At 41.4% G+C, this 25,820-nt stretch overlaps 1 protein-coding gene across 2 annotated transcripts; it reads right to left on the reverse strand.

Moving 5' to 3' along the window:
- Positions 1-1,652: 1,652 nt before the first annotated feature.
- On the reverse strand, positions 1,653-14,345 carry thumpd3 (THUMP domain containing 3). Of its 2 annotated transcripts, XM_084061996.1 has the most exons (11): positions 14,211-14,345; positions 11,266-11,639; positions 8,422-8,499; positions 7,721-7,897; positions 7,367-7,678; positions 5,917-6,047; positions 5,093-5,162; positions 4,795-4,910; positions 4,087-4,191; positions 3,513-3,636; positions 1,653-2,715 (listed from the first exon to the last, which is right to left on the reverse strand). In XM_084061996.1, exons 2-11 carry the CDS (start codon positions 11,572-11,574, stop codon positions 2,524-2,526), a joined length of 1,614 nt encoding a protein of 537 aa, XP_083918122.1. In that variant the 5' UTR covers positions 11,575-11,639; positions 14,211-14,345; the 3' UTR covers positions 1,653-2,523. The 2 variants fall into 2 exon arrangements, with proteins under 2 accessions (XP_083918122.1, XP_083918121.1); XM_084061995.1 differs by having other exon boundaries at positions 7,367-7,897.
- Between the last annotated feature and the right edge of the window lie 11,475 nt (positions 14,346-25,820).

The raw sequence follows: 25,820 nt of genomic DNA on the forward strand, positions 1-25,820 counted from the left end.
TAGATCAGCTATTTTTGGCTAAAGTTCTCATCAGAAAAAGGATACTAGGGTTCAAGTGGTTAATGTAAAAAAAAAAATCTATCACACAAAGATTTGGCGGACCCCCTGTAGTAACTCTGAGGACCCCCTAGGGGTCCCGGACCCCCTGTTGAAGACCCCTGTGTTAACTGATACACTGATTTGTACCTTATGTATGTATGTGTGAGCAGACACATGCGATTATACAGTAGTATGGGCACATCTCCTAACAATGATAACTCAATCAGGCAATCCGATACACTTCACTACTCCTTTTTCTGTGGAATTCCTTAACCGCAGACTTCCCAGTAACACGCCGCGTCATCATAGGTCACCAGACAACTTAGTGCACTGTTCCGTGGAATACAAATTAAAAATAGAAATCTTCACTTTCCTTCACTACTAAATGCATGGTCAGGGACCACATGCAATACCTTCACGGACCACCTGTTGAAAACCCCTGCAGTAAAGAAATGAATACATCAAAATTGTACTGGTACAGTACTTGAGTAAAATGTACTTAGTTACTTCACACCACTGCGTTTATACAAGTGTGAGTCTTTGTAACAAGAACAACATTCTAACCCTAACCCATATCTGTACAGCATGTAGTAGGTTATACGATTCGGAAACATTTTGACAAATATATTTCCATCCATCTTCAACCGCTTATCCGGAGTCGGGTCACGGGGGCAACAGTTTCAGCTCCAGACTTCCTTTTCCTGAGCAACATTAGCCACTTCCTCCTGAGGAATCCTGAGGCTTTCCCAGGCCAGTGTGGAGATGTAATCCCCCCCCCCACCTGGTCCTTGGTCTGCCACAGGGTCTCCTTCCAGTGGGACGTGCAGCGAGGACCTCCCTAGGGAGACGCTCGGGAGGCATCCGTACTAGATGCCCGAACCACCTAAGCTGGCTCCTCTCCGAGAGATGCCAGCCACCCGTCTGATAGGCCTGTCGCAATTATTACATAGTTGTCGAATCGCAATTATTTGAGATAGTCGTAATTTTTGCATAATTGTCTCCAAAATGTTCACATTTTCAAATAGTAAAAAAAGCAGAAATAGCAATCTACAAGCTTACAACGCGTCACAAAGTGACACGTTGTAAGCTATTTCCGCTATTTTACATTACTTTTACATACTATTTCACACAATTAAATGTCAATAATTTCTTTGCATATTTCAAGTTATTTGTCATTTCTGCCCTGTGCAATTTTTGATTACGAAGCCTAAAAGGCAAACAAAAAATGTATTTGTATTCATATGTCCCAGTGTTCAATGCCAAACACAATTAATCGTCAACTTAAATTTGTAATCGTGACAGCCCTACCGTCTGAGAAAACTCATTTCGGCCGCTTGTATCCGCAACCTTATTCTTTCAGTCATCATGACACACACTTCTATTTCGTCAGTTTGGCTACGTTCACGTACAGAGGCTATAAAACACACATGCTCTATGACATGTACACACCAACCATGACTTCACTGTTTTCATGAAAACACAAACGTTTATTTTGAAACTGGGATCGAATCATCCCGTTCTGCCGGCTGGTGTGTGCACACATGGTGTCATCATCACCTTCAACGTGTTTTGGCGTGTGTCACACTCAACTGAATGATGCGTTAGTCTGAAGGTAACATCATTCAGGAAACAACGTTTATTAATCAGAACAAAGAACAGTTATACTCATTGGTGTGTGTGCTCAAACAGCAACAAGCAGGTTTCCCCCAAATATGAACAGCTTTCACTCAAAACCGTCGTAATTATGACACTGCTGAAAATAATACGCTTAAAGGAGAATCCGGAGTACGTTTTTCTTACCTCAAATATGATATTACTATAGCCTAGCACCTAGGACGAGTAGTACAGTAGAAAAAAATCGAGTCCACCGCAGCTAAAAACACGAGCGGACGGTCCATGCTCTAGAGCCCGTATTTTTAGCGCGATTTTATTATATCTTTTTGTTCATATCCGACTTTCCTAAGGACAGAAAACTGTCCAAGGTGTTTAGATGCACCCCTCCGTGATCGGATTGTGAACACTACGGCAGCCCATTTGGGACAAAAACATTGTGGACAGTTTTCTGTCATTAGGAAAGTCAGATATGAACAAAAAAGTATACTTAGAAATGCAATAAAAATACGCGCTCGGGTTTTTAGCTGCGGTGGACTCGGGATGGGGTCATGACATTTTTCAACTGTACTACATGTCCTAGGATATAATAATATCATATAAAAGTATGAAAAACATAGTCCAGAATTCTCCTTGCACATAATAAACACTTCTTTTTCCAGTTCAATAAACCAGTGGCCAAACATTAATAAAACAATAACCCTAGGTTGGGAAGCAAAACATGCTTGGCACACTTCACCTTCAATAACTTAAATGAGGCCTGAGCTTAGAAAACAAGAGTCTGTAAAACTGTGTGGCAACTGAAAGAAATTATTTTTTTCTAAACAGTGTGTTGTTAAAGCTTCAAAACGCCACAACAAAACCTTGAAGCATTTAGAGTGCTGCTTTGTCCTTCTCATCTCCAACCGTGTTGTTGGCATTTCCTGTCGGTTCGTAGACATCTTCGGGAGTTTGTCCAAACGTCGCCGCGGTCCGTCTGAGGAGGAACACCCCAGCGTGTAAGCCTCCAACATTGACCCACACCGTGTGGGACCTCTTCCACAGTCCTCCCATTCTGGATATGGCCTGGAAGCAAAAACACAAACAGCACGGTGAACAGGACTTTAGGAGCCAGTTCTTTATATTCAATAATATAATTTCAGTCCGATAACTCACGAATAGATTGAACCAATATTATAGAATGGGAACACAATTGTGGATGTAATGTTTTATCTTGGCCACCTGGAGTGGACATTCTATTCTTCAACCTGCTTCTTCCAAGCATCTATTATTTCAATCTGTCCCAAGAGTGACTCACACAAATGGGAAAAGTTGTTTTTTTTAACAAAAGGATATGTGGTCACTACAAGGACGGTGATACATTTGTTCTGCGTAAAATAAGTAGTCTACTCAGAGACATTAAGCTGATAAAAGCTTCCATCACAATAGCAGAACTGATTCAATGCTACATCGTTCAAATGTGAGTTTATTTCTGAGGAAGCTGACTCCACAATGGAGATGGGAGTGCTTATGAACACAAAGACAACAGCAGGCTTTGTGTTCATAGACATCAGGGAGTTTACTTGGCGAGTCTTTAGCACGTCTCCTATTCCATTAAACAACAACTATGTCTATGTAGTCATTTATTAAGAATTCTACTTGGATATGCAACTGCTCTAAGTTGCAATATTGTTGCAGATTGTGACTCAACATCAACCGAGAGGAATAGCTTGTGGAAAATCACACAGCTTTTGTTATACCTTTATTCCAAGAAAATAATTATCTTGGATACATGTCCTGTACACTTTACACCTTTACTATGACTGTATGACAAACTAAAAGCCTGGCATGCAGGTTGGTAAATCCGGCTGTTCACTCTTTACCTTTGCAAAGCATTTCTTGTCCTGGGTCAACAGCACAGCCGTCCCGGAGCCTGGTCTGCACACACGGGCCATCTCTCTCAGACAAGAGGGGTACAGGTCCCAGTTCTTCTTCCTGGAGCCCATTCTTCAAGAAAGCATGCGACATTTGTATTTTTTAAGGTAGGCAATACCAGTGGTTCTCAAACCATTTCATCTCAAGGACCCCCAAAATGATACGTATTTGGCCGCGGACCACCATCTCAAAATATTTTGTTCCAGGGACCCCCAGAAGCAAAGAGTTAAAGTCGAGTTACAAAAATATATATATATTCAAAGATTTGCAAAGATTTTCACGATATTTCAAAAATAGCAGAAGTGGTTAAAATTATTGTGACGTTATATTAACACTTTTTGCTGGGGACCCCCTGGAACACCCCCCCGAGGACCCCCACTTTGAGAGCCAATGGGCTACACTGTTGATATTTATATTGAATTTGTCATGGCATCGTTTATAAAATAGATTCTAAGAAATAACCTCAGAGCAATAAAGTGCTATAGGTGTAATCACTCAAATGATGTTCCAGATAGGCGTTACCTCTTGCCGAAGGGCATGTCAGTGATGATGATGTCAACCGAGCTGGTTCTTATTGGTAGATGGCACAGATCCCACTGCAGCGTGTCAATGGGCAATCCAGGTGCACTGTTTCAACGTAATGGTTTCTTTAGTCATAATGGCATCACATTTGGCATAATCTCAAGCAAACTCCATATTTTTATGTTCAGAGTAGTGTTGATTTCGTCGAATAAAACTATGGCGAATGTTCGCCGACTACCTTTTTCCACTGACGAAAACTAAATAAAGACTAAAACTGACTAAAAATAAGACTACATTTCGTCAACAAATAAAAACTAGACTAAAATGTTAGTGAGGGACGAGTGGAGAAGAGATCCAGTAGAACTAAAATAAATGTTATGTTTGGTTGCACCCTGACAATAGCAGATCTACAAGCTCACAACGCGTCGCGCTGCGACGCGTTGTGAGCTTGTAGATCGGCTATTTTCAGCATGCAACCAAGTGTAAAATCAGCCATTACGACGCCATCGAGGCACCGCCAAAATACATTTCAGTCAACTAAATCAACTGTAGATTTAGTCGACTACAATCTTATATTTAGTCGACTAAAACTAGACAAAAACTAAAACCTTTTATATACGAGTGTGAGTAAAACTAAATAAAATCTTGCTGTCAACATCAACACCGGTTCAGAGTGAGGATAGAAATGCTTTTGCTAGAACTTCTCACCTGCCCTTGTCATGCCTCTTCTTCTGGACGTGGCATATGTTATGGACTGTGCGGTTGACCGCCATGTCGTTGTTGTCGCCGGCCAGGTAGAACGAATTTTGAAATTCTATGGCTCCCTATTAATAAAAGAAAATCATCATACAAGTTAGTTAACCCATCAGGACCTGAGGCCGATTCCACAAAATGTCTTCTAAATCATTTTTTCCTGAAAAACTAATGTTAGCTATATCAGTGGTGCACAAACTTTTTCATGTCAAGGACCTCCAAAATGATATGTATTTGGCCGCCGTTGACTTACCTCCAGTGGTATAGCACCGGTTCCACACATGGGATCAAGGATTATATCCGATGGCTGAGGTTTACACAACCTGCAAATTAATAATCACATCCAAAATGTTTAATTTAACATAACATGCCTTGCCCACTTGCTATCAGTGCCCCCTGCAGCCCACACAGAGCTACTGCAGGCCTGTCAATTCAAATCAAATAATATTCAATAACTACTTCAACAGCTGCTGCATCGTCAAGCAATAATCGAGAGCTACTGCAGGCAAAACTAAACCTACACAAGAACGTCATTTTAAAAAACCTTAACTTAGTGCGACTTCTGATGGTTTAAGAGGTTATTACTGTTACACAAATAAATCTGAATATTACAGGAATCATAGTGTTTATTTTGTGTGTTTAACCCATTTAATCCGGGAACACATCTCTGTCATTTTATATTTCTTTGGCTAATCAAAAATAGCAGATATACTATGAGCTTGTAGATCTGCTATTTTTGAAAAACATTTTGTGCAAATCTTTGAACACATATTTTTTGTAACTCAAATCTTTGCTTCTGGGGGTCCCTGGAACAAAACGTTTTACAAAAGTTTGCTTTAATAAATATAGATATGTATTCAAAAGATTTGCACACATTTTTAAGATTTTTCAAAAACAGCAGATCTACAAGCTCATGGTGCGGCACTCGGTGCCGCGCTATGAGCTTGTATATCTGCTATTTTTGAATAGCCAAAGCATAAAATACTGGTTTAAGTGGTTACACAGATCAGTTCCGGGTTTTAATAGGTTAACTGGCAGCAATAGCAGTAACTTTGGTGTTGCAGTATATCTAGTGACCTGAGCATGCCATAGCACAGGGTGGAGCGCAGCGTGGTGGGCCCAAAGTGAGTGATGTTTCGTCGGTGAAGACTCTCTTCTGTCAGCGCCACGCCTATCACCACCTCTTTACCGTGTATGTTCAGAAGGACCTGCAGCAGAATTGGACATAAAAAGAAGGTGGAAAAAACTGAAAAACACAAGAAAACCCCCAGCAGAAATCGGTGGAACTTCTATTTTTTTTTTTCTTCAATCATTTTTATCCTTCGATTTTGGAACCCATATTTTTTCACCCAGTGCCAATTGCCTATGTAATCCTGGGCACTACTCTCCCTCTGCCAGCCTAGGGAGAGCCCAAGCTGAAGCTCATGCCTCCCGAGCAAGGAACTTCTAACGTAATTCATACTTTATCGTATATTCTCGCAGAAAATCCGTTACTTTTGGCAGGCACCACATTCACACGACAAAGTATAAATTAGGCATAACTATGCCAGTATTGCAATGCCGGTGTAGGCTCAAAGAATCAATCCATCTTCACTCAGTAAATGGTGACCTGGGTGGGGACGGTGTTTCTGCTATCGTATGCGAGACCAAGACAATGCTAGAGACCACAGATCACATGCCTCAGTAAACAAGACGAGGTCTAATAACAGCGTGGCTCTCAGACTTCACGCCGTAAATACGTCGACAGCTCTTTGTTAAGTTATGAGGTGACATGATTGAAATAACAGCTCCGCCTCACTCACCCTATCAAATGTAACCCAGACATTGGCCTCGCCTTATTTTAACTGGCATTACTGACACCCAGAATTGTTGTATTAAGTAATCAGTAAGGAATTCAAAATATTAAATCAAGACGCAGACATTTGTTTTGACTGGCAACAACCAGTGGTGGAAAAACTACTCACATTTTGTACTTAAGTAAAAGGATCGATACTGCAATGTAGAAATACTCTGTTACAAGTAAAAGTCCGGCATTCAAAATGTAGTTGAGTAAAAGTACAAAAGTATTCGCTTTAAAATATACTTAAGTACTGAAAGTAAAAGTACTCAGTTTGCAGAATGTCCCATTTCACAAGTTTCAAAATGTATGAAAATAGCAGATCTACAAGCTCACAACGTGTCACTTTGCGACGCGTGAGCTCGTAGATAGGCTATTTTCAAATAGCCTAAGTATAGATAAGGCTGAAGTGGTTAATGTATGTTTTGTAGTGATAATCTAAATCTACAAAGTAACCAGTAACTAAAGTTTTCAAATAAATCTAGTGGAGTAAAAATACAATATTTGCCTCTGAGATGTAGTGGAGTAGAAGTAAAAGTATTGTAAACTTGGAATTACTAACTCCAGTAAAGTAAAAAGTACCTAACAAAATGTTACTTAAGTACAGCACTCGAGCACATTTCCTTAGTTACTTTACACCACTGGCAACAACAACCCCACGCCTCAAGTCGTAACAAGCAGACGCCTCACCTCGATATCAAACTTTGTCATGTCTGCCTTCCACTGGAAGAAGTCTTGCACGGCTCCACCAAAGTCCCTGGCCGCTTCGTTGGAGGAAAAGCTGTGTTTGTCCCCGGCCCTGTTGCACGTCACGCGGAACTTGAGCACGTCGGTCTCCGGCGGCGGCGACGTCGCGTCCTCCGTCGAATCCTGGCTGTTGTTGGCGTCTGCGTCAGGAGCGTCTTCTTCTTCGCCCTCGGCCTGGCCTTCAGCGGTGGTCGTCTCCTCCAGCACCAGCTGTTGCTGCAGTGTCTCGCTCAGGTCTGCCGCACCTGTGGTGGCCTCGCCGTTAGCTTCTTTGAGCTCGCCGTTAGCTTCTTTGACCTCGCCGTTAGCTTCTTTGACCTCGCCGCTAGCTTTGTTAGCCTTTGTGCCCTTTTTGTTTCCCTTTCTTCGGAAACCTTTTTTCTTCTTCAGGTTGTTGTTCATCTTCCACACCTCCAGAGCGTCGGTCCACGGGAGGTCGGAGGCGAGCTGCATCAGATCCTTCAGCGTCTCCTCCTAAAACACACAGGACGGAGAAGTCGTGTCCGACTGAGTCAGCATTTATTTGGTTAATAGGAGAATTATATTCGTAAAGGAATAGTTCACCCAAAAAAATGACTTATTCTCTATCAATTACACACCCCATGAAGCATTAAATTCATGGAGATGTTTTAGTTTTTGTCGCATTCCTGAGCTAATAATTAGATGACCGTGTGTATTTCCGGTAGGAGACTCAAAGAGTCTCCTTTGAGTCTCCTACCGGATACATTATTAGCATCTTTCAACCGGTAGGCTTAGGAATGCGACAAAAACAAAAAAATCTCCATGAATTCAATGCTTCCTGGGGTGTGTAATTGATAGAAAGTAAGTATTTTTTTGGGTGAACTACTCCTTTAAGTGGGAGCTAATCATTGTTATTAGCAGTAGTATATTCATATAGTGTATAATGGTCATTGCTCTGATAAGAAATCATATTAGACTATGTTTTTTTGATATTGGTACAACGGGTGGGTTGACCTGTGTGTGGATAGAATGCCTACCTTGGAGTCTTTGAACTGGTAGTTGTCATACTCTTCAACCACAACAAACAGGTTGTCTACAGATTTCAGAAGATGGGCCTGTTGGCATGTTGATATATACATGAGACAGAAAGAGAGAGAAAGACACATAATGTAAGCAAGTTAATATGATTGCAGTATACAGTAACCAATGCAGGGTTCCTTCCCACACATCTTTACCAATGAATTTCCAAAACGTTTCCAAAACTCACTGAAAACCCAATTTCCAGGCCTATATAACAATCCTTCAGCGCAATAATGAGTCTCTTACTCCTAGGTACAATGCCCAAAGACAGGCAGTGTAGCAAAAATAAAGCATTTCGCATTTAAAGCATTTCGTGCCAAATGTACTAATTGACTACGCATCACGCTGCAGCACGTTGCGAGCTTGTAGATCTGTTCTTTGTGTCGCGTCCGGTAAACATTAGGCTGCGATCACGCAGCCCGTTCGGCGAAAAACTGCTTATGTTACATATTTCGTGTAATGTTATACATGTTTAGGAAAATGTTTTTCATTAACAAAATCAATGGCCAAAAACAATACATAGCCAAATATATTTCCAAGACCCTTGATACATTACAAACCTTTTCCAGGACTGGAAAAGGTTTTTTCTAATTTCTAAATATTTCCAGGAATTTCATGACCGTGGGGACCCTGCCAATGTGTACGGCTACGTAAAAACATGTCAAATTTAGATCGGTGTCCTAAATAATGAACTCTAAATCCTTGAGCTGACTAATGACTGTAATTTGGAGTTGTTTGGAAACTCTGTTGTTGGACACATATATAATCCTAATTTGTGCCGTATCTGTGACAAATTGTCAGTTGACATAACTTGTTGCAAGATGTTTTACATTTATATTTCAGTGACAGTGTGTTGCTATGATAGTCACCAAATAACAACCCCAACTTTGTTTACACTAGTGCCTACCCGTTGTTAGAGTACAGTCAGTATCTCTGACATCACCTGTGATGTCAGAGGTACTGACATTTACTTCATTCCTGTGCCATGAGGTCAATGCAATCCATCTGTCGTTAACAAGCAGCTCCAAAATCCTAGGAGGTGGTGTCGTGGTTGCATGATACTGACTAAAACAGGGGTCTTCAACAGGGGGTCCACAGAGTTACTACAGGGGGGTCTCCAAATCTTAGTGTGATTATTAACCACTTGAACCCTAGCATCCTTATTCTGAGGAACATTAGCTGAAAATAGCAGATCTGAACTTGTAGATCGGCTATTTTCGGCAAAGACATTTTGGTGCAGAGTGGTGCACAGTACAGTGCCTAAGGTCAAGTTTACGAAGTTTTGAGGGTTAAAGTGATTAAATGTCTGAAAAATGAACAAAAAACATGAATTTACACAACACTGATGATAGTTAATGAAGCCATCTATGGAATCCATGAAAAAGGTATCTAAATTCCACGAAAAAGCCATTACTGGCGATGATTATATATGATAAGCGACTTTGGGTACTAGAAAAGCGCTATATAAGTCTGATGTATTATTATTATATCATTATTATTTCCCATCACTGTATTTTATATGATAAAGTGGGTTGGCCATCTCTCGCAGTACGTAGAGAGCAACGTTGTATTTTATTAATTTATAAGGCCTTGTGTGGTAAGCTTCCTTTGTACCTATCCTCGCTTTTAGAACCAAACGTTACTGGACATTCAACACGTTCACAAACACACATTAGATATACCAGTCCTCGTAAGAGCAGTGAACAAGGAAAGACTGCTTTCGTGTATTATGCTCCACACAAATGGAACAAAGTTCAGGACTCTCTGAAACTGGTGCGATTGGTCTCAATTGAGTCATTTAGGGTGCTTCTCGAGGACACACTACATAGTGACTGCACCTGCTTCACGTAACTCTATGTTTATTTGCATCTGTGACACTGTAATATGATTCAAATGTTTGTTATTGTTTTTCATTATGGATGTATTGTATTTTATATGCTGTTATCAGGGCGTCCTTGAAAAAGAGAGCTGGCTCTCAATGGGCTTCCCTGAATAAATAAAGGAAAAAGAAAAAGAAATAAAAGCTAAGGGGTCCTTGGACTGAAAAACTTTGAAAATACGTAAATGTGTACATATTTCATCAACAATTATTGACTTTAAAGGAAAACTAAGATAGGGCTTAAGTATAACACATTTCAGCTCCATAAAATTAGCCACCGGCAAGAGAAGTACAGATGGAGTTGGAATGGAACACATTCAATGCGGGAACGCATCTCTTGTCATTTTAGATTTCTTTGGCTATTCAAAAATAGTAGATATGCAAGCTCAATCGCTATGAGCTTGTAGATCTGCTATTTTTGAAAAATCGTGAATTCTTTTGCAAATCTGTAAATAATTTATATTTTATTTTAAAGCGAACATTTGTAAAATATTTTGTTCCAGGGACCCCCAGAAGCAAAGATTTGAGTTACAAATGTTCGCTTAAAAAAATATCTATATACAAAGATTTGCACATATGTTCAAGATTTTATTTTTTATTTTTTGCAGATCTACAAGCTCAGCTATGAGCTTGTAGATCTGCTATTTTTGAATAGCCCAAAGAAATCTAAACATGACACAGATTTGTTCCTGGTCTTAACCCATTAGGACCTGGAACGCATCTCTGTCACTTTAGATTTCTTTGGCTATTCAAAAATAGCAGATCTACAAGCTCAGAGCTTGTAGATCTGCTATTTTTGAAAAATCTTGAAAATTATTTTTTTAATATTTTTCCGAAAAATTGTTAGGATTTAGATTTTTTTAGACGCGGCCTCAGGTCTTAATGGGTTACAACAGGCATTGCAGGTCAGTCACCGCTTCACCTGGAAAAGCTTGTCGGTAGTTATCTGAAAGTAGATGCGACCCCGGTCCTTGCTGATCCGCGCCTCTACGCCGATCTTCTCCTGGACCTCCTCCGCTGCGGTGTGTTCGAACCCGGTGGGGACCGTCGCACCGATCATCACCGTGATGAAGGTCGTCTCGCTGCCGGCGGTGCTGGTGGCCTCGCTGTCAGTGGAGGAGGTGGTGCTGAGAGGGGGTTCCACTGCCATCGGGCTCTGCTGGGGGGCATCCTCTGGGCTCCGGGGAGCATCCTCCTCCTCCTCCTCCTCCAAGCCCTGGGATGAGGACATGGTTGTTTGCAGGCTGCCTTTTACTGCTGGACACTGTCTGCCAGACGCCTGCAGTTTAGTGTTGCCTGGGGAGGAAGGTATGATTTCAGATTTCAGGTTTATTGAAGGGATGCATCACCCCTTGAGATGCATCTCATTTTCGAGGGGGTCCCATAAAGCAGTGGTTCTCAAACTTTTTCATGTCAAGGACCCCCAAATGGACACCTATTAGCCCGCGGACCCCCATTTGAAAAGATACATTTTAAGGACCCCCAGTTTGACATGCATTAGGGCTACGGACCCCCATTTAATGGCATTTCTATCTCTGGGACCCCAATTCATGTTGTAAAATCTATGTTATCTTAACTCTGAGAGTGTACAAATGGAACCAAATGGACCCATAAGGGTCCATTTGGTTCCATTTGTACACTCTCGGAGTTACAGACCCATAAGGGTCCATTTGGTTCCTGTCCATCATTTAGCTGGGTACCCCCTGGAACCCCCTCAAGTACCCCTGGGGGTCCCCGGACCCCACTTTGAGAACCAATGCCATAAAAGCATTGGTTCTCAAAGTGGGGTCCGGGGACCCCCTGGGGTCCTTGCTGGGGTACCAGGGGCTCCCCAGCTAAATGATGGTTAGTTAGGAAACAAATGGACCCTTATGGGTCTGTAATTAGACCCTAACGGGTCCATTTGGTTCCATTTGTACACTCTCAAGAGTTAAATTAACATAGATTTTACAATATAAACTGGGGTCCCAGGGATAGAAATGTCATTAAATGGGGGTCCGTAGCCGGATGTCAAACTGGGGGTCCTTGAAATTAAAATGGATGACAGTCACTGCTAGAGCCGTAAAAATCTTCTCTTATGGGGGTCCCTGGCATATCTTTTCAAATGGGGGTCCGCGGGCTAATAAGTGTCAATTTGGGGGTCCTTGACATGAAAAGGTTTGAGAATCACTGCCATAAAGAAAACATGGAACAACAGACATAGATACAGACATACAGTACGTGGCCAGTGACTTTGACCAGTTTCACTTTCAAAGCCTTTGCATCATGCATTTCACACCAACGGAATGTGATGCATTTTGTTGATATAACACGTTTTTTTTTTTCATATAGAGTCCTATCCACAAATCCACCATTTAACTTCCACAATCCACATTATGAAAAGCATTGGTGTTGTGTGCTGGATTCTGTTAGTGTGACATGCATGATGCAAAGGTTTTGAAAGTGAAACTGGTAAAAGTCACTGGCCACCTACTGTACAATGAACCAGTGGTATAAAGTAACTTAGTACATGTACTCAAGTACTGTACTTAAGTACAATTCTGAGGTATTTTTTTCTTTACTGGAGTATTTCCAAATTTCAGTACTTTTACTTCTACTCCACTACATCTCAGAGGGAAATATTGTACTTTTACTCCACTGCAATTATTTGAAAACTTTAGTTACTAGTTACTTTGCAGATTTTGATTATTATTACAAAACCACTTCAGCCCTATTTACATTTCGGCCATTTGAAAATAGCCGATCTACAAGCTCAGACGCATTGTGAGCTTGTAGATCTGCTATTTTCAAAAGATTTTTTTATGCATTTTACACATTAGAATACTTTGTGAAATGGGACATTCTGCATAATGAGTACTTTCTACTTTTGGTACTTTAAGTACATTTTTATACCATACTTTTGTACTTTTACTCAAGTACATTTTGAATTCTGTACTTTTATACTTGTAACAGAGTATTTCTACATTTCAGTATTGATACTTTTACTTAAGAAAACAAATATATTATATATATAGTACTTTTTCCACACCTGCAATACACAGATACATTCATACACAGATTCTCTATGAATTGAGTACAAAGGAAACCCCAATGGAAACAACCCATAGGCTTTCTTGGGATTTAGCTGACCTCCTATTCAACTGTACTGTCCTGTGCTCTTATAACTTCTTAATAAAGTATTCAATCAACCAATCAATCAATCAAATAGTTTGCTCACCCTCTCCCACCCAGCCCACTAAATATAATTGGTCCTCACTCACACTCATGATAAAATGGTACTCTGAACTGTCGACAGCCCTCCTCTGAGACACAGACCGAGTAGAACAAAATTGTACCATTTTATCATGAGTATTAGTGAGGACCTATTATATGAAGATAGGTTGAAAAGCGGTGAAGTCGTCCTTTAACAACCATCAGCTGTTGAACAACAAGAGAAAGCAGGGTACAGTACAAATACAGTGTATATATGTCCCTCCCTATCATTACAGTCAATTTAGAAGCATATCATTCAAGTTGTATCAAGATGTGAATATAGGGAAGTCCTGAAGCCACAGAATGATGTTGTAAGAGAGGAAATTCAACTTATCAATATAGCTTTTGCCTGGCCGAAGAATGACAAAGACAGCCATTTATTTGTTTTACAAGGACAAGTCCCTTTCCACTGTTCCAGACGCTTTAATATAATCATGGGACATCATGAAACATTACTAAAAAACATTAGATACATCATCCTGATGCAGCATCGTTTGTACCCTGTCTGTCTGTCTGCTAACGTTAGCTGGAAGGAGCTGGAGAAAGTTACTATTGAATTAAAGATAGCTATTAGCAATGTCCATTATAATGGCTAATGGTCATCTAAAAACCCACCGGTTGACTTGAAGAAGATGCAGCTGGTGTTATTGGTACAAGTTCCTTTCAGTTAGATAATATTGTAATGTAATTTTAACAATCACACAGGCTCAAACACACGAGGCAACAGTTTGACAAGCTGCCTGCAATGCCGATTCCCTACTACTTCCGGGTACATGTTTACAATTACAACAAGCGACCGGTAGAGGGCGTCAGGATACAACCTTTGCAGCTGGGAGGCTGCAAAAATACCCTAGAACAGTGGTTCTCAAAGTGGATTCCAAGGACTTTACGGGGGTTCTAAATTGACCCTTACAAGTCTGTAACTCTGACAGTAATACAGTATACAAATTAAATGATGGCTTTTCCCCTTAAAAAATAATCGATAATTTCAGGAGCAAGAGCTTCAAAATCTCTTCTAAATCTAGTCAACAAGGCCTGCAGTAGTCTATGCACTGGACAAATGTGCATGACATTATTTCAATAAACTAAAAACATGGGAAATAGTTAGAGCCATGGATACACAACGGTCGACTGTCACGACGACCGTCATGGATGAACTTCAACCTGGTGTTTGCACTTTCTCCATTTATGGCCCGTACATCTACATAAACGTTCATATTTCAAATATAAAGTGCTTATCCCATGATCATGGATGTTGCATTTATGTACAGACTCTCAGAAGTACCCGTATCATCCGTATTGTTCAATAAAAAGCATTTTAATCTGATCGGTGGCCATTTTCTCCATTATGCTTTCAATTGAGCGACCCTATCGGTTGGTAGGTGTATTGCGCTCTGACACCTTATAAGAAATTGGCCACTGATCGGATTAAAATGCTTTTTATTGAACACTACAGAATATACGGGTACTTTTGAGAGTCCCGTGCATAATAGAAACATCCGTGGCCATGGGGTAAGTGCTTTATATTTGAAATCTGAACGTTTATATAGATGTACGGACCGTAAATGGAGAAAGTGCAAACACCAGGTTGAAGTTGATCCGTGACTGTATATCCTATAATAAACAACTAAATAAGTCAAGATACATAACATTACATTGTCAACATTGCAAAATAAACATTATACACTTTCACTGAAAACTGTTCCACAGAAGTAACAGACTCTGACTGCATTACAATGATCAAAAACAGAGTCAACAGTAACAAAATAAACATTTTGGAATGTGAGAATCAAGGAATGATAGGTACAATTTCATGCATTGAAACGCTAAAAGTAGGTCTATAGAAATTGTTTTGATGACTGAAGCAATGTAACACCCATCTTAAATAATAACCATGCATTACTTGTTCTGGTGAATTTTGGGAGTTTCTCCTGGATTATCCCACATCCAGGAGAGTGTCAGGAGACATGGTTGAAATCCAGGAGACTCCTGCTGGATCCAGGAGTGTTGGCAGCCCTGACTTTAAGTACCAAAAGTAAAAGTACTGAAATGTTTGAAATGGCAGATCTACAAGCTCACAAGGCATCGCAATGCGACACGTTGTGAGCTTGTAGATCGGCTATTTTCAAGGTATAAAATAGGGCTAAAGTGGTTAATGTATGTTTTATAATGTAGTAATTTATACCTGCAAAGTAACTAGTAACTAAAGCTTTCAAAAAATTGTAGTGGAGTAAAAGTACAATATTTGCCTCTGAGATGTAGTGGAATAGAAGTAAAAGTATAGACACTTGGAAATACTAATATTGTGTTTTTTCTTTCTTCACATATTCACAGATGAATGATGAGATTGCCAAGCGGGTCGGGGAGGAGTTCGTCCTGCAGTATTTTAAAATACTCAGCGTCCTGCCTGAATACCAGTGCAGGTGAGATCATGTAACATGAAGCATCACAATTTTGTATGATGCCTCCAACATTACATTACATTACAATCATTTAGCAGACGCTTTTATCCAAAGCGACTTACAATAACAAGTGCTTTCAACATAGGTAGGGAACGAAACTACTAATCATCAGAAGTCTTAAGTGCATTTTCTGCAAAAACAAGCAACCAAGAGTATACCTAGCGCTAAGGTAAAAGTGCAATATATCAGCCACCTACTTTCTTAAACAGATGAGACAAATGGCAAACTCAAATGAGCAAGAGCTAAAACAAATAAGTGTATGGACTAAACAAGATCCAATAAAACAATACAACAATAAAACAAGAGTTCGTACAACTAGACTAGTTAACAACAAGTAGGCAAGGCGAAGAGGAAGGGTAAGTGTTTCCTGAAGAGGTGGGTTTTCAGCCTGCGGTGAAAGATGGGCAGTGACTCTGCTGTCCTGACATCAGTGGGGAGTTCATTCCACCACTGTGGGGCCAAAACAGAAAAAAAGGTGTGACCGTGTAGATCGACCAGAAGGGCCCTTGAGTGACGAGGCAATCAGTCGCCCCGAGGTGGCAGACCGAAGTGGTCGGGCAGGGGTGCAAGCATTCGACCATAGCCCGGAGGTAAGGAGGAGCTGTTCCTTTCACTGCCCTATAGACCAATTATTTGTTTACAAACATTGAGACTAGACGCACAGGTGACTGCTTCATGTAATCAATTCCCAACAGATCCCCAAACCTGCTGTTTTGGGGTGAGCTTGTTTCAGTTCATTCAACCACCTCTGTGTGTAGGCTAGTGGAGTGCGCCCTGGCGACACATATATACTTCATCGCGCAACGGTATTGCTCACCGAGAACAGCTGACATACAAGTTCACAACCGAGTCACGGATGCGACCGCTGTGAGCTTGGAGATCTGCTATTCTCGGCCGTTCTCTGCGCGCGACACCTTCGCGGGACGGAGCATAAATTAGTTTTGACGGGCTGCAGCTGCGCGAGCCAAGCAGGTTCTGGTGCCATGATCATAGAGCGCTCCCTATGTTCTTATGACAGCCACTGGAGGTGGAGTTTTGAGGACAACTGCTTTGAATTGTTATTATTATTTACACACAACAGAAACCAAGGATTGTATATTTCAAGAGCGAGAGATCACAGTAAAAATCCTAAGCATTCTTCCTCCACACTGGGAGAAAAACAGCATCTGAAAGTTTGATGGGATGCATTTTTACACGTGAGACTGTGACCACTTTTACATTGCATCTTATGAGCGGTGGGGTTCTTTTGCTGCCGACCTGCGCGCGCATACTGTTTCGTATCAGTGTGACGTCGTCTGTTAAGGCGTCTATAGGCTAGCACCAGGGCTTTAAACTGGATGCGAGCCGCAACGGGGAGCCACTTGAACCCCAGCATCCCTATTCTGGGTGGAACATTGATGCACTGTGAGCTTGTAGATCGGCTATTTTCGGCGAAGAGATTTGGTATAGAGGTAAAAAAATAACCAAAAAAAAGTGCAAGAAGTAACAAGCAACCCAGGTCTGTTTCATATATACTTTCTCAAGTATAGAGGGTTTAAGTGGTTAAATTGTCTGCCTGCTTCTCAAAGTGTAGCCTATTTATATTGCTCCATCACTTGTACACAGTGGTGTGTTCTAGTCTAGATCTTTTTGGAGGCCAGGTTATATACTATTCCTGTTATAAAGTCCCAGAGACACTGCCAGGCACGCTCCCAAAGCGCGTGCATGAGCGCACCCCGTAGGCACAGAACGGGAGCGCGGACGCACCTGTCCATCATTAGTGACTCTATGAGGAGTAGAGCTGCGTCACCGTGCCTGCAGAGGAGTTTGCTCACCAAGACAGACTCTTTCTGTTTACTATACTAACTCCTTTATACAATCACTCCTTTACCTGTGTGCGTCATTGAAATAACAGTAAGTTGTGATTTATGTTTGATCTGTGTTTGTTCTTAAAATATCTTGAATTCTCCAGTATGTTCTCTTTTTTGTTCGTTTGTTAATTAATTTAGTGCCATGGCGGTTGAGTGTGACTGTAGTGGCTTCTGAAGTCCAAGCTGGGCCTTTTATTCTGTCTAAAGGGATCCATCTAAATAAAGAAGAGTGTGTGATTGAAACATGTTTGTTTCTTTAAAATATACTGTTTATATTTATGAATTTCTATCACACCCCATACCCACACAGACGAGAGGTGAGAATTGCTATTTAGAGACCACGTTTTTTGTTTCACCGTTATTATGGCTCTGGACTGACGCCATTTCTGTTGATTGCTAGGTTAATTCCTGTTATTATAGTTTTACCTATATTTACCTAATCTGCCTATATGCATAATTCAACTGTACATGTGTTTGGACTAAAAGGGAGTCTATAATGTGTCTTTACTTTAGCTCCATAGCCACGGATGCTCTGTATTAGTTAATCACTCTGCTCTAGCTAATCACCCATTGCCAACACCTGGCTGCAGTGGCCTCGTTGTTAAACCCCTTCGATGTTGATGCTGTGGATGTGATTAGACTGTTTGGCTTATTGTCTCATTGCCTGTGTTTGTTTAATTGTCTTCGTGGCTGATATCATTTTAGACATTCTGCCCATAATATGGGCAGAGTTAGGGATATAATTGTAAGCCTCGTCTGGTAGTTTCATTTTGGATTTATTGTTTCTTGTATGTTTAAAGTCTTCACCACATTCAAGTCAAAGAAAGGTTCCCAATTTTGAGCAAATACGTTCTGATTAGTGTATCTTGACCTGGGTTGAAAAATGTTCTTGTAGCTCTTTGCATATTAGTACTAAAGTAGTAATAATGTGGACTCTGGCATTTTAACCCATTCAATGTCAAGGACCCCCAAAATGATTTGTATTTGGTCGCGGACCCCCAACTCCCTGGAACAAAACATTTCAAGATGGGGGTCCCCGGTGGGGGTAACAGTATGTTGCTATATCACTGGTGCTCCAATGTCAAGGACCCCCAAAATGATATGTATTTGGCCGCGGACCCCCATCTCAAAATATGTTGTTCCAGGGACCCCCCAGAAGCACAGATCGGCGTACTTTTTTTTCGCTTTAAAATATTTATATCTAATCAAAGATTTGCACAAATATTCCACATTTTTCCAAAAAAATAGCTGATCTACAAGCTCGTAGCGTTGCACTCTGTGCCGCACTATGAGCTTGTATATCTGCTATTTTTGAATAGCCAAAGGAATCTTAAAATGACACAGATGCGTTCCCGGTCTTAATGGATGAATGTATTTTTCTTTGAAGTAGGGCAGGTACCAAAACAGTGAGAGAAACAGTGTGATATTGCACTGTGTAGCTGTTCTACAGCTGTTCTACAACTACACAATGGTCATTAATATTCTATATCAATATATGTCCACGTGGACCACCAGTGAATTGACCTCTAAGGTTGAGGACCCCTGGTTTATATTATTAATATTTATAACACAAAGGTTTGCTTATTGAGTGTTTGCAGTTAATCAACTGTTTTAAATGTATTTTGTCAAATGGAATGTAGCAAAAACAATAATGTGTTTTGTAATTGAATAAGGAATAAAATACTACAAGATAAGTATAAAACAGACCATGATAAATGTTTTACAATTTTAAGAATCCTAATCAACTCTTGTGTTTGTCTCTGCAGAACAAGAACACATTCTACATTCTTAATGATGTGTTCACTTACAAAGAAGACATCAACACGTCATCATTGGACAGTGAAGATGTGTTCATTTACAAACGCGTCACGTCATCATTGGAAAGTGAAGGTGAGATCCACTTACTGTGATTAAAACTGGCACGTAGTAAACGCAGTGTTTCCCCTATAGACCAATTATTTGTTTACTAACATTGAGCCTGGACGCACAGGTGATTGTTTCACGCAATCAATTCCCAACCTGTTTCGGGGTGCACTGGTTTCAGCACACCCCAACCCCCTCTTGTGTGTGTTGGCTAGTGAGACGCGTCCTAACGAGACCTGATATAATGGGTTTCGTTGCGCGCATTGTCGTCTGTTAAGGGGTCTATGCATTAAGCAGTGGCGGGCCGCCACCCCTTAAATCTGGCTGCCACAGTATAACATTTTTTTTTTAAAAACGTTTTTTTTCTTTTTTTTAATCATGGACATATCCGTGATTGGCAGGTAATGTGTTAAGTAAGAAGTGTGAGTACTTCCTCCACCACTGTCTTTTTGGTTATGTATGACAGTTTGTCTATACTACTTGGTCTAATAAAAGTATATTTTCCTAAATCTGGAGACAATTCATATATAAACTAAACTGCTCACAAAATGTAAGGAAACTTGATTGCTAGGTTAATTACTGTTATTATAGTTTTACCTATATTTACCTAATCTGCCTATATGCATAATTCAACTGTAGATGTGTTTGGACTAAAAGTGAGTCTATAATGTGTCTTTACTTTAGCTCCATAGCCACGGATGCTCTGTATTAGTTAATCACTCTGCTCTAGCTAATCACCCATTGCCAACACCTGGCTGGAGTGGCCTCGTTGTTAAACCCCTTTGATGTATACAGGACTAATTGTACATATTCCTGATTTATTTCATACCACACACAAAACTGTACCTGTGCGTATCTGTATGCTGTATCACTACTACACCTAAAGTTAAACTCCCAATTGCCTCCTCCTTGTGTTCTGACAGACACTCCAGAGCGAGTACAAACTTCTATCATTACCAGCACCTATCCCTTTCCTTCAATTCCTCACAGTTCTTCCCACGCACGGCACGCGCACGCATAGATCATTAATGAATGTAAAAAAAATTGGCTTAGTTTGAACTGTAAAAACACAACACCTTTGCAATCGTATCAATTTCAAATCTACTGCGGAGCGAAGCTATGGGAATTTCTTTTTGAACGGGAAACAGGTTTGCTACCACGTTCTGAAAACCTGGGACTACAGTTATGCACAGAGCCTATTGTGGATATACTGTAGTGTATATTATATCAATTTTGTTACTTTTGTTCAAGTACTGACCACTGGACTCTTATGAACCTTGTTTTTTTTCTAGGTTTTATGAAGAAACCGCCTTCAGGTCACATGAGGCCCTGGATGGCACAGTTCAGGAGCCTATCCGCGGACAATGGGTTTCCTTTGGGCCCTTTAGAATAAATGGATTAGGATTTCATATCCCAAAAAGCTGTGCTGTGTCCGGGGGGCCGGACCATCACCGTCGCCCCTCGACGAGCGCGTAAGCGCCATCATTGGTATGTAAACCACTCTATTTTTATTTTGATCCATACCTTTACATTTGTCCCATGATTTGACTATTAAACTATTCTCCTTATAGGAGATGTGGCTATCTCCGGCGTCCCCTCCGCGGAAGGAATGGACACGGACGGCATGGCGGGGGCAAGGTACAAATTGTAAAAAAACAGCCTCAGCCTTATTGTGGCCATGCTATAAGTGAGATGATAGTCCTAATGTAGGAAAATAACAGACTTGGCAGAGGGAAAGTTCCATGTTACTAAATACTATACTAAAAAAGACATCTGCTTGGTTGTTTCCAGACCACTCGGACACGTTCATCACTCTGGATGGCAACGAGGTTGCTGTGCCTCAGGAGAAGCCGGTGAAGGATGCGGAGTTCAAGAGCAGCTCCTTCCAAAGCAGCGAGTACCTCGTGTACAAAGTGAGCCAGTGTCGCATGCGCTTCCTACTGCAGCTGAAAATGTAGTTCAAAATGACACAGATTTAGAATAAATGGATTAGGATTTCATATCCCAAAAAGCTGTGCTGTGACCGGGGGGGCCGGACACAGCACCATCACCGTCGCCCCCTCGACGAGCACGTAAGCGCCATCATTGGTATGTAAACCACTCTATTTTTATTGTGATCCATACCTTTACATTTGTCCCATGATTTGACTATTAAACTATTCTCCTAATAGGAGATGTGGCTATCTCCGGCGTCCCCTCCGGAAGGAATGGACACGGACGCCATGGCGGGGGCAAGGTACAAATTGTAAAAAACAGCCTTATTGTGGCCATGCTATAAGTGAGATGGTAGTCCTAATATAGGAAAATAACAGACTTGGCTGAGGGAAAGTTCCATGTTACTAAATACTATACTAAAAAAGACATCTGCTTGGTATAGGGATGACCCCATGGCCGTCTGTAAGGCAGCAGTGAATGGTGAAGACTCCACCCGCCCAGGAGGGGAAAGAGAAACTATTACACCAGAATTGCTGTGTTGACTGCATCATTTGAAACACTGTCAGACTCAAAGCAGCTCACCAGGCATACTCTCCCCCACCCCCATCCCCATCCTTTGGTTTCCCCTTGCAGATGACAACAAAGTCGTCGCCCCCCGTCGACCAACAGCTGCAAACACTTTATGCACTTTATGCACTTTATGCACTTCAGACTCTGTTCGTCACCTGGAAACACCCTGAACGTGAGTGCCCAGCCACAGTGTGACATGTTCAGCCGGCCCCCCTGCAATGTGCAAGATGCATTTCCGGCAGTCAGGGTTTTGTGTCAAATAGTCGTGCAAAGTAATTCTGAGCTCTTGTTTTAATCTCCCTGGGACAACGGAGGAGAATTGACTTTCAAATAATGAAGTAATATCACACAAGACAGAGTGTTATATTGTATCATCATGGCTGTGTGGTTATTTATGTGAATGTATATTTATTTTCCAGCGGAGCGTGAGTCGGCGATGGGAGACTCGGCTCCTCCGGAGCATCAGACTCGGGTCCCAGCCTGCTGCCCGAGGCATCGTCCTCCTCATCGACGGACCCGTGGGTGAGGGCTCGAACCCGTCCTCCCACCCGCGGGAGAGCCCGCCGTCGGGGGTCACCTCGGGGAAGCCGCCGTTCTTCCTCCCGCAAGAGAGCGCGAACCCGGCGATGGAGGTCGTCGTCGGGGGATCGCCGTCGTCTCTCCCGCGAGAGGGAGAGACGACAATGGGTGAGTCTCAATTCACACACAAACACACACACAGTAGTTGAGCCAATCACCCAATACATTAGATAACACTTTCACGATGTGGCTTGTCTTTAGGTTGTGACACTGTCAGAGTTTGTGACCCACTGTTGTGTCCCCACCCTTGGGAATTTGTGTAATATTCTCCACTGTTCTTTTGAGTTTTTTTTATCGTGTGGCTCTGCGGGAGGTTAGCCATCTATAAGAGGGTCATTCTATGTGTGTGTCTGCCTGTGGGTGTTTTCACATTTATACTTATATTAAACTTACATTTTATGATATAATATAACTGAATGGGGCTTGGATTGGGCTGAAACCATAACCAAATTTGTCATAGATGACTCACATCACAGGCTCACCACATTAAGTTCCCACGCCGTTCACATGATTCGATTTTTTTGTCCTCCTTCTGTTCCAGGGTATCCGGGCCACGGTAATGGGCCAGGATTACCGCGAGCGAGACATCACACCTATAAGTGTATCATGCAAGCCAGGAGAGGATGGCGTGATCTTGGTAGATGTAATAGGGACCCAGTTCCAGTTGCCAACTCAGCGCATTTTCCACCAAGCCTTCGAATTGAAACCTGGAACCCAGGTGGGTGGTTGTTGTGGTTTGAACCAATTCTCACATTTTAGACATTCTGCCCATAATATGGGCAGAGTTGGGGATATAATTGTAAGCCTCGTCTGGTAGTTTCATTTTGGATTTATTCTTTCTTGTATGTTTAAAATCTAAACCACATTCAAGTCAAAGAAAGGTTCCCAATTTTGAGCAAATACGTTCTGATTAGTGTATCTTGACCTGGGTTGAAAAATGTTCTTGTAGCTCTTTGCATATTAGTACTAAAGTAGTAATAATGTGGACTCTGGCATTTTAACCCATTCAATGTCAAGGACCCCCAAAATGATTTGTATTTGGTCGCGGACCCCCAACTCCCTGGAACAAAACATTTCAAGATGGGGGTCCCCGGTGGGGGTAACAGTATGTTGCTATATCACTGGTGCTCCAATGTCAAGGACCCCCAAAATGATATGTATTTGGCCGCGGACCCCCCCATCTCAAAATATGTTGTTCCAGGGACCCCCCAGAAGCACAGATCGGCGTACATTTTTTTTCGCTTTAAAATATTTATATCTAATCAAAGATTTGCACAAATATTCCACAATTTTTCAAAAAATAGCTGATCTACAAACTCGTAGCGTGGCACTCGGTGCCGCACTATGAGCTTGTATATCTGCTATTTTTGAATAGCCAAAGGAATCTTAAAATGACACAGATGCGTTCCCGGTCTTAATGGATGAATGTATTTTTCTTTGAAGTAGGGCAGGTACCAAAACAGTGAGAGAAACGGTGTGATATTGCACTGTGTAGCTGTTCTACAGCTGTTCTACAACTACACAATGGTCATTAATATTCTATATCAATATATGTCCATGTGGACCACCAGTGAATTGACTATGTGTGTGTCTGCCTGTGGTGAACACATTTATACTTATATTTAACTTACATGTCATGATATTATATAACTGAATGGGGCTTGGATTGGGCTGAAACCATAACCAAATTTGTCATAGATGACTCGCATCACAGGCTCACTACATTAAAGTTCCCACGCCGGTCACATGATTCGATTTTTTTTGTCCTCCTTCCTTCCGTTCCGGGAGATCCAGAACAAGGTTATGGACCAATGTTTCGGGGGGGTGACATCACGGTAGAGGACGTGTCAGCCACGCCATCACTGACAGTGGAAAATGGCGTGGGGTGGTACAGCTAATGGGGTTCCATTCTACTGCCAACATAAAGCAGCCCAGAAGAACGTTCACCCAAACGTTCGAACTGGTACCTGAGGTGGGTGGTTGTTGTGGTTTGACCCAATTCTCACATTTTAGACATTCTGCCCACAATATTATTGTAATCCAGAGTGACTTGGAAGAAGCACAACCCTAGAACTCCTTACCTCAGTTATTAGATCAGTGGTTCTCAACCAGTGGTCCTTGAGGGGGTTCCAGGGGGTCCCCAGTCAAATTAATAGTTAGAAACCAAATTGACCCGTTATGTGTCTGTAACTCAACAACTAGGTGTAGGTGGCAACTTTAGCAGCTAAAGCAGCCATGCTGTTAGCCATGTTAGCAGCTAATAGGCTAATTTACCATGCAATGCCAATGCAGAGTTGTTTGGCTAGGGCTAGCATTGTGGTTCCAATCCAAGCTAACCTACCTGGTTACTTATGTGAGATATATTTTGCACTCTAAATGGAACAAAGCTGTTTCATGTCACCACTGTATGACTGTGTGTTGCTTTTATTTCATTTTTGTACATTTTTGTCATGCTTTAGCTTTTGATAAAATGGGTTTCTAAATAAGGGTTTTCTAAATAAGGATTTTTCCTCTGAGACTCACTCTGCACTAACTGTGGTTTTACCAGTGTGGTAGGACAGCACTTTGCACAAGTCACAGAACTGAACTGAACACAAAACTCAGAATTCTGCACATTATCCATCCCATAATACTGCACTCCACAGTGTGGTTGGACTGTCAGTGTGCTCACTCACATACACACACCTCTGTGATTCATGGTGGGGTTATTGACTGTGGATTGATGTATCATTGTGTGTTGATCTGAATCTAATTGTAAATTCATACTGTGTTGGGTATTAGAGTTCATGGATCCATAGTTCATAAATATTCATACTTACCATACAGTTAAAAATGATATTTACAATTTAAAAGATAAATACAATTGAAAAGGATATCTACAGTTAAAAGGATATTTAACTAAAAAGATACATACCAGGGTGCACCCGTAGATCATAACCCGTAGATTAAAACCCGTAGGATTCAAG

Source organism: Gymnoscopelus microlampas, assembly GCF_963454915.1.
Source record: "Gymnoscopelus microlampas genome assembly, chromosome: 7".
Classification (NCBI taxonomy): Eukaryota; Metazoa; Chordata; class Actinopteri; order Myctophiformes; family Myctophidae; genus Gymnoscopelus; species Gymnoscopelus microlampas.